We start from the raw sequence: 10,330 nt of genomic DNA on the forward strand, positions 1-10,330 counted from the left end.
GATGATAGTTTGTGCTTTATATTCACGCAGGATGCAGTTAGGGGTTTCTCACTCTCTCACTCTACTCTCTCTCTCTCTTACCTCCCTCTCGATAGATCCACACCATGGTCGCCTCCTCCTCCTCATCATTGCCTTTCATGCTTCCCGATTCACCGCCACCATTGCCGATGGTTTCGTCACTGTGGTTGTCGTCACCCACCTTGTCCTCAGATCATGATGAGGATGGCGTCAACAACAATAGGCCAGCGGATCTCTTCGTCTCAACAAGGAGGAGTCGCCATCCGATGATGGCAAGCCCAATGACGAGGAGGACTCGAACCCTAAGGAGGAGTCTGAGTATGAGGAAAACGAGCATAAGGAAGCCCAAGGAGGGCTCAGGCTATGAAGATGATGATGAAGAGGCGATGGATTTAGGCAATGACGAGGTCATCGAAGAGTACGACAATGACTCCAACGATGAGGAGTCAGAGGAGGAGGGTGATCGTGAGGAGGGCTCTGATGAGGACTTGCCTAAAGATGAGGGCGACGACAGTGAAGGTGATGGCGATCGCGATGAGAAGCCCAATGAGGAGGAGCTCGAGGGAGACAACAATGACGGTGATGAGGACGAGAAGGGTACTGAGGAGGACCCAGAAGAGAAGCCTAATAGCCTGCACTGGTCCTAGCTTCTGTCAACTAACAATCATTGCCACATATCATGCTATCACAAACGGTGTTTGGCACATATCACAGACAGAGAACGAAGTCGTCTGTGTGAAGTGTCTGTGTTATCGAGCTTGTCACAGACGGGTAACCATCCATCTATAATATGACATAGTATAAACAGTTTTCAATAAGAACCACCTGTGATATTATTTTTAGAAAAAAAAAATTCAACATAGGAGTTTTTTTTGCACCCAAGTCACAAGTCACGCAATTTTCACCCAAAATACGTGCGCATGCGGTTTGTAGGTGTTGAACCAGTGACATCATGCCTCGTGTGTAATTTACTTACTATCTCACTTGTACATCATTGCTAATTGCACTATGATATTTTATCCTTTTTATCCTTGTTGTCTAAAATATTGGGCAATTATTTGGGCATTTAGTAACTTCAAATGAAAAGGTTATAAACTACAGAGTTGTAGATCTTGTCAAACTACAATTTTCATATAAAACATTTCTTCATCTAACTTTGTATGAATATTTTTATGAATTTTTAAATATATACTATAGATGGATATTTATAAAACCCGTCTGTGTTGATCATCTAGACACAAATGGATATTTATAAAAAAAAATCATCTATGTCTAGGAGAGATGAAACACATATATGGTTTTGATACAAAGTCATCTGTATCGTTCAAAAACACATAGACAATTTTTTAGGAAAAGTGACTGTGTCTAGGAGCCGTCAACACATAAAAGGCTTTTTAGTAAAACCGTTTGTGTATTCTCGCTCTTCTAGATGACTGAAAATATCACATATATTTTTTTCCTATCAACCGTCTATACGTAATTTATTAGTGACGGTTTTAAATAACTATTTGTGACGTTGTGTCTGCTATTACTATTTCTATGATAGTAGGTGGCGACAAGGACACCCCTTCCTTGAACAAGAGGAATCTGTAATAGATAGTAGTGCATGCATGCAGCTAGTAGTAGTGCATGAAGCTATCACACAATAGATATATAGTTCTCGCTAGCTATAGCTTAGGCAATGGAGGCGGTGTGGCAACGCCTGAATGACGCGGCTTCATTTTGGCTTCTCGCGCGTCGGTTGTATTTTGGCTTCACATACAGTGCCGACCATGGCCTTTGGTTACTTGTAAAATAAAATCAATATATATATATATATATATATATATATATATATATATATATATATCTTAGCTATGTGTATTGTGTGTATGAAATAGCTCTAAATCAAATTAAGTGTGTATGAAATGGATAGCACAATTCATGACACAAGGATTAGAAGGTAGTAAAAAAAGAGTTTAGAAGATATCGCGTACCATTCTTGAGAAAAAGATGACTACGTTGACCTATATCACAGACAATTCCGACCAATGAAACCATCTACGATATATATTCAAAAACATTATCACAAATGGTTGTGTGATTTCAAAACCGTCTGAAATACAAAGAGTTGGTAACTCAATAGGATGTGTCTCTTCACGCTTTATATTCGGACGACCGGGAGCTAACTGGTTACTCTCTCTCCCCCCCTCTCTCTCTCACTCACTCACTCACTTCATTCTTGTAGCTCTCGTCCTATCGTACACTTTCAAATGCCAACAATGGCTTCATCTTCCTAGTAGACATCCTCTCCAAATGAGCGGCCATCACTGGTTTTGGCAACCAACCTAGACGAGGGGGAGAACGAGAACGAGGAGACCAGGGATGTCGATGACGTCGACAACAATGAGGCTATTATGCATGCCCTACATGAGCAACTTGTTCCCGCAATCGAGGCTATTGTGCATGCCTTGATGCCAAATCTAAACACATAAATGAATTTAAATCATACATTCACTTAGAATTTTAAACACAAAACTTAACTGCATAAACAGAAGGGAATTTAAACACGACAATGCTTGAAAGTGCATATGAGGATTGTAGGTGCATGTTTAAACGACACAACAATGCTTGGAAGAGAATTTAAACCATACATTCACATTGCAATTTAAATCCATTCACATAGAAATTTAAATAATACATTCCTTTTAATCTTTCTGGTAGGTTTGATCCTTTACCTTTTTTGATGAGGACACTGTTGATGTTCATTCAAAATCTCATGTGTGTTGGTGAACCTCATGCCATGCAAATAAATATCAACAAGCACACAGGGTTTGTTGTAGGATTTCTCCTTAGAGCATTCTAGGCTGTATATATATATATATATATATACACACACACACACACACACACACACACACACACACACACACACACACACACACACACACACACACACACACACACACACACACACACACACACACTCTCTCTCTCTCTCTCTACAGGGAAGCAAATGAGAAAATAATATCAAATTAATAAGTATCTAATTATTTTCAAACATTCTAATGCTAGTGTTTTGGTCAATAAAAGAGACGAGTGAAGGTATCTGCCACACACAACATGACGATGAGTAGTATAAAACTATTATATACAATACATATATGAATCCTTGGGGTACCCTAGATACCTGGTGTGTATGGTTGTATTTAGGAAGGGAATCTCCGGACGTATAGAAATCTTCTGCATGTATCCCTTAAACTAGGAAATATATCTCTAAGTTTAAGGATGACTGTCGGTGTATCCGGAACCGGGGGTCCCTGAGTCCCGAGGCCCGGCCAGCCATCCACCACCTGGCGCCATTCCACGAGGTCCCTCCTAAAGGATGAGAAGAGCTCAAGTCCTGGGAGAAGGTGCTCGGGATCACAGTCAGTGGTTCCCGAGCATCCCAGTTTCCCGATGATCCACAGAGTCTAAGTACCGGGAAGAAAGTGCTCGGGGAGGTGCCCGGTCGCCCCCGAGCACCCTAGTCCCCCGACGATCAGAAGAGCTAAGTTCCGGGAGAGAGTGCTTGGGACTGCGTGCGGCAGCTCCCGAGCGCTCGGTTCCCCGAAGATCCATACAAGAGTGCTCGGGAGAGAGTGCTCGGGGCTGCACGTGGCAGCCCCCGAGCACTCGGTTCCCCGAAGGATCGTGCAAGAGTGCTTGGGGAGGTGAACAGTACCCCTGAGCACCCGGTACCTCGAGGACAAAGACATGCATTCTCGGGAGAGAGTGCTCGGGGAGGTGAACAGTACCCCCGAGCACTCGGTGCCCCAACGACCCAGAAAGGCCCTCGAGGGGCCCGCCGATGAGGTGTCCACCAGTCAGAGGTCCGAGGCCGCATTTAATGAGCGTGCGTGGCCTGACATCTCCAACTGCTCCCGCCGCGGTGTCAGTTCCTGCCACGTTTTGGCAGAGAGGCGTGGGGCTATTAATTGCACGGGTCCCGTCCCGTATCATCTGGCTTGTCTCGGGATAACATCGCGAGGATCAAGGCATTCCGTCTGCCGCCCTGCTGTGGCAAAGGAACAAGACAGGGCGGGCACGCCAGGCTGCTCTGCGGCTGCCCGGTGGGCCCTCTCCACGGCGCCCATTGCCAGGGCGTTTATGGTGACAGGTGACCGGGCGTGTGGCGTTTTTTTCCACCCCCGGTCACTTCACCCAGAAGAAATGATGACGCCTTTCCCAGTCATGGCGTCTTGGAACTTGTGCCACCCTCCTTCCCGTTCGGGGCATGTCTCAACTGGCAGGTGCTTAAAAGAGACGACGGCACAGAAGAGAAAAGAATCCGAGATCGACGAACATAGCGAGAATCGAAGACATAGACCCAACCAAAGAACACAAGAACCAACACAAGGCACAAGGCACAGTCCCTGCCGAAGAACAAGGAGCCTCAAGCTCTCAGGTAGGCCAATATTCTTGTAACCAGCAACATCCTTGAGGGACTTCCTCAGGACAGTTATTACATCCATACAGGAGTAGGGTATTACTTCCCCGTGCGGCCCGAACCTGTCTAAATTCTGGTGCATTTACTTCTCTTTGCACTAGGTCATCCTCCCCACCACCGGCCGTTGCATTTACTCTCCTTCATTTCTCCGATGAACTTATTCAGGATCATCCCCCTGGCCGAATCTCTAAAAAGGGGTATCTCGGGATCCCTGCGACATGAGTTAATCCTCCGACAGCTGGCGCGCCAGGTAGGGGGGAACATCCCTGAATCTGTTTGTTTATTTTCTTCCACAGAAAAAATGGCTGGTGGACACCGCCTCCAGCGTTCCGGCTCCAGTTCCAGCGAGGAAATGCAGCCCTTCGCACAGGAGGCCCTAGCCGCTGCTGCGTCCCAGCAGCAACCGCGATCTGCACGCGCGGCGTTCCCTTCCCAAGGGGACCAAGGCGCTGGGCCCAGCAGGGCCGCCGTCGCCGCCGCCGGTGCACTATCCGACCCTCAGCTGGTGGTCGAAACTCCGGCTGCCAGGTCCGCCTCAGGACAACGCCGGGTGCCTCTCCGGCGTAGGCTCCCTTTCAGCGAGGCCGGCCCCGGGAGTGCGCTGCTTGTGGCGCACGCTCTCCTCAGGCATCCGCCTGTTCAGGCGACTCCGGAAACCCCAGAGGGCCGCTGGATCCAAGAAGTCGCTGCCCTGGTCAGCACTGCTCGCCGCCAGGTGCTGGCCGAGAGTTCTCGCGCCACCACCCAGCGTGGCGCCGCCAGAACCGGCCCATCAACGGGCAACGCTCGCACAGGCCCGGGGGCCTCCAGGCAGAGTGCCACCCCCCTGGCCGCGTCAGAAGCCCAGGACCTCCGCTTGCGTCTCAACAAGCGGAGGGGCCACGAAGATGCGCGCGTCACTCTCGAGCGCCAGCGGGAGACCCGGCAGGAGGCCGAGGCTGAGGACCAGGCTTCCTCTTTTCTGGCCCACGATCGCCAGGATTCCCCGGTTCGCCGGCGTTCACCACCAAGGAATGCCACCCGCGCCACGGGGTACGACACCGGCTGCCGTGCCTTCTCTAGTGAGCTCCGACGGGTCAAATGGCCCTCCAAGTTCCGCCCTGAGCTGCCGGAGAAGTACAACGGGTCCATCGACCCCGTTGAGTTCCTCCAAATATACACTACGGCCGTCCAAGCGGCCAATGGCAGTGAAAAGGTGATGGCAAATTATTTCCATGTTGGCTTGAGGGGCTCTGCCCGCTCTTGGCTCATGAACTTACCCACAGGATCTATTAGCTCCTGGGATGACCTCTGCCACCAGTTTGTGGCTAATTTTCAGGGCACGTTCACGCGCCCCGGCTTGGAGTGCGACCTTCATACCGTCAAGCAACAGGAGGGGGAGACGCTGCGGCGCTTCATTCAGCGTTTCAGCCAGGTCCGCAACACCATCCCGCGGATAGCCCCCCACGCTGTCATCGTCGCCTTCCGGCAGGGCGTCCACGACGAGCGGATGCTCGAGAAGCTAGGTACGCACGAAATCGAAACCACTACGGAACTCTTCGCACTGGCCGACAAATGCGCCAAGGCGGCGGAGGCCCGAGCTTGGCATGCTCCGCGCCCTGCCGCTGACCAACCAAGTTCTTCCCGCTCCGACAGGTGGGAAAAGAAAAGGAGAAGAAAGCGCGAAGCCGCTCCTGTCGAACCTGCCCAGGGCCCCGCCCATAGGCCGGCCCAAGAGCCCGACCGCCGGCAAGAACGCCAGGCGGCTGCCGATAGACGGCCCGCGCCTGCAAGGGCCCTGGCCAGGGCCCCTCCTAGGGCTCCGGCTCCCGCGAGGGCCTCGGCACCTGCAAGGGCACCAGCTCCCGCAAGAGCCCCGGCACCCGCCCGGGCTCCTGCTCCAGCGAGGGCCCCCGCTCCCGTGGGGCCCGAGCCAGGCAAATGGTGCCCCATCCACCAGACCAGATGGCACGATCTCACAGAGTGTCGTACGGTCAAAGGCCTCGTCGAGCAACGCTAGAGGGAGCGCGATGAGTCCCGTGGGGGAGGCGATGCTGAGGCCGCCCCCGGCAACGCCGAGCTTGGCTTCCAGGAACCCGAGCATACCGTCGCCTTCATCGACGGAGGCGCTTACACGCCTTCCTCGCGACGTGGCATCAAGACCATGCGGCGCGAGGTATGCTCGGCAACCCCGAGCGAAGAGGCCGCCAGGCCCCTGAGGTGGTCGGACTCTCCGATCACGTTCAGTATAGCCGACCACCCCTCCAGTACTGCAGGCGTGGGGCGACTACCTTTGGTAGTGTCCCCCACCATCTGCAATGTCAAGGTCGGCAGAGTGCTGATCGATGGGGGCGCAGGCCTCAACCTCCTCTCCAAGGAGGCCTTCGAGAAGCTGTAGGTGCCCTCCAGGCGCCTAAAGCCGTCGCTTCCATTCTGCGGAGTGACGCCCGGGCACTCCCTGCCCCTCAGGCAGGTCGAGCTGCCCGTAACCTTCGGGAGTCGGGACAACTTCCGCACGGAAAACGTCCTCTTCGACGTCGTGGAGCTCCCTCTCCCCTACAACGCCATCCTCGGGCGTCCGGCGCTCGCCAAATTCATGATGGCTATGCATTATGCGTGTCTCACGGTCAAGATGCCGGGCCCAGCAGGCCCCATCTCCGTGATGGCTGACTCCAGCAGTCGTACATGGCTTTGGTCTCAGCCCAGGCCGAGGTCGAAGGCTGCCCAGGGGGCCCGGGACCCTCTTCATCCAAACCCCGACTCGCCACCGACGCCTCTGTTCCTACGAAGGAGGTCGTGGTGGGCGAAGACGCCTCCCAGGTCATCCGAATCGGCGGTGACCTGGACGGCAAATAGGAAAGCGCGCTCGTCACCTTCCTCCGGGCTAACGCCGACGTGTTTGCATGGCAACCATTCGACATGCCCGGGATCCCTAGGGAGGTGATTGAGCACCACTTGGCTGTGCGCCCGGACGCACGCCCAGTGAAGCAGAAGGTCCGACGGCAGGCGCCTGAGCGTCAGGAGTTCATCCGGGAGCAGGTCAGCAAGCTCTTTGACGCCGGATTTATCCGAGAAGTCCTCCACCCTGAGTGACTGGCGAATCCAGTTATCGTCCCGAAGGCCAACGGCAAGCTCCGCATGTGCGTGGACTACACCGACCTAAATAAGGCTTGCCCTAAAGATCCTTTTCCCTTGCCCCGCATAGATCAGATTGTAGATGCAACTGCGGGATGTGATCTTTTGTATTTTCTAGATGCAAACTCTGGGTATCACCAGATTCGCATGGCCATAGAGGATGAAGAAAAAATTGCTTTTACCACCCCAGTGGGGACTTATTGTTATATGTCAATGCCTTTTGGTTTGCGCAATGCTGGGTCTTCTTTCCAACGCGCCATTCGCATCACCAGGGAGTAGAGCCCGAGCACCCGGTCAGCCCCGACCACGCCGCCAAGCCTGGGGGCTGCGACAGCCCCCCGGGTAAGGCCACGGTCCGGGCCCGCCGGGTACAACGACCGGTGTACTTCGTCAGTGAAGTCCTCCGGGAGACCAAAACAAAGTACCCCCAGGCTCAGAAGCTGCTCTACGCTGTGCTCATCGCTTCCCGGAAGTTGCGCCACTACTTTCAAGCGCACAAGGTCTCGGTGGTTACCACGTACCCACTGGGACCCATCCTCCGGAACTGAGAAGGCACCGGGCATGTTGTAAAGTGGGCGGTGGAGCTGGCGGAATTCGACCTGCACTTTGTCAGTCGCCAGGCGATCAAAAGCCAGGCGCTCTCTGACTTCGTGGCAGAGTGGACACCCTTCCCCGAGGTCGTCCCAGAAGAGATTTTTGCATATCCCGGGCACGATGCGCCCGGGTACTGGATCATGCACTTCGACGGTTCCCTCTCGCTGAAAGGCGTGGGGGCCGGAGTGGTTCTTACCTCCCCCACGGGTGAAGAACTCCGGTACGTCGTGCAGCTGCAGTTCCGCGCCTCCAACAACATGGTGGAATATGAAGGTCTCATCGCTGGCATCCGAGCCGCGGTGGGCCTCGGGATTTTTCGCCTCCTGGTCAAGGGAGACTCCCAACTGGTGGTCAACCAGGTATCCAAAGAGTACCAGTGCACGGATCCTCAAATGGCGGCGTACGTGGCAACAGTCAAGAAGCTGGAGAAGCACTTCGATGGCCTGGAGCTGCGGCACATCCCTCACCGCGACAACGCTCTGGCCGACGAGCTCTCCCGCCTGGCCTCCTCCCGTGCGCGCGTCTCTGCCAGAGTCTTTGAAGAAAGACTCACACGACCTTCCATCCTGCCTGCCAAACAGGACGAAGGGGAAACCTCGAACTCAATTCAGGGGACCCCGGCGGTGCCCTCAGTGGGAAGCCCTGTCAGGGTGCCACCGTCCAGCGAGTGCGCTGCACTTGCTGAATGTTCTCAGGATGCCTCGTGGATGGACGACATCCGAGGGTACTTAAAGGAAAAGTTCCTTCCTAGGGATGAGGCGTCTGCTGAAAGAGTTGCTCGGCAGTCCAAACGCTATGCCATAGTAGATGGGGATCTCTACCGGCGTAGCGCAGGCGGTATTCTCCTGAAATGCATCTCTCGAGCAGAAGGCAGCGAGCTTCTCGCTTAGATCCACGAGGGCGAGTGCAGTGGCCATGCATCATTCCGCACGCTGGTCGGGAAGGCCTTCCGGCAAGGTTTCTACTGGCCTACAGCCCTCCAGGATGCTTCCGAGCTAGTTCGGCGCTGCAGAGCGTGCCAGTTCCATGCAAAGCAGATTCACCAGCCAGCTCAGGCTCTTCACACCATCCCCCTGTCATGGCCTTTCGCGGTCTGGGGGCTGGACATTCTGGGTCCATTCCCCAGAGCAATCGGGGGCTATGAGTACCTCTACGTCGCCATCGACAAATTCACCAAATGGCCGGAGGCGGTCCCAGTCATCAAGGTGACCAAGAACACGGCGCTCCAGTTTATCTGCGGCATCACCAGTCGCTTTGGTGTCCCGAACCGGATCATCACCGACAACGGCACCCAATTCACAAGTGCCCTGTTCGGGGACTACTGTGAAGACCTCGACATCAAGCTTTGCTTCGCTTCCGTCGCTCATCCTTGGAGTAACAGGCAAGTTGAGCGCGCCAACGCGGAGATACTGAAGGGCCTCAAAACCCAAACCTATAACGTGCTCGCAAAGCACAGGAAGGGATGGGTGGACGAGCTACCTGCCGTGCTATGGGCTAACCGGACCATGCCAAGTCGCGCTATCGGGGAGACTCCTTTCTTCCTTGTATACAGCGCTGAGGCGGTCCTCCCCTCCGAGCTCACCCTAGGCTCCCCTCGGGTGCATGCCTATTCTGAAGGCGAACAGGAGCAGCAGAGGCGCGACGACGTCGACTACTTAGAGGAGCGCCGGCGGCGTTCCGCCGTCTAGGCAGCTCGTTACAAGCAAAGTCTGCGGCGCTACCATCAGCGCCGCGTCCGGGCCCGTTCTCTCGGGGTGGGGGACCTAGTTCTCCGATGCGTCCAGTCACACGAAGGAAGGAATAAGCTATCCCCTATGTGTGAAGGTCCCTTCACCGTGATCGGGGTCCCGCGAGAAGGCTCCTTCCGGCTGGCTGCAGAAGACGGGCAACCGCTCCACAACCCATGGAACATCAAGCACCTGCGCAAGTTCTACCCGTAGATGGCCATGCTCGCGACTCAGGTCAACCAGGCCGGGGGCTTCCCCCCCGCCCAAGTTGACCGGGGGCTACCACTAGCTGGGTAAGTCACCCAACTTTGTAAAAAATTGTCAATTTAGTATGAATATTAATGTGCAATCGTATGTCAATTTCATTTTTCTGGATTCCATATGTTTAATCTGTCTAGTGAGATGCTCG

At 53.9% G+C, this 10,330-nt stretch overlaps 1 protein-coding gene across 1 annotated transcript; it reads left to right on the forward strand.

Annotated features, from left to right (window-relative positions):
• Positions 1 to 338: 338 nt before the first annotated feature.
• LOC133914603 (uncharacterized) lies at positions 339 to 665 on the forward strand. The gene has a single exon (XM_062357680.1). The coding sequence runs from the start codon at positions 339 to 341 to the stop codon at positions 663 to 665; it is 327 nt and encodes a 108-aa protein (XP_062213664.1).
• The last annotated feature ends 9,665 nt before the right edge of the window (positions 666 to 10,330 follow it).

The sequence above is a fragment of the Phragmites australis genome, chromosome 4 (genome assembly GCF_958298935.1).
Source record: "Phragmites australis chromosome 4, lpPhrAust1.1, whole genome shotgun sequence".
Classification (NCBI taxonomy): domain Eukaryota; kingdom Viridiplantae; phylum Streptophyta; class Magnoliopsida; order Poales; family Poaceae; genus Phragmites; species Phragmites australis.

Coding starts and splice junctions, on each gene's coding strand:
- LOC133914603 (XM_062357680.1), top strand. CDS start 339: ATGAGGAAAACGAGCATAAGGAAGCCCAAGGAGGGCTCAGGCTATGAA.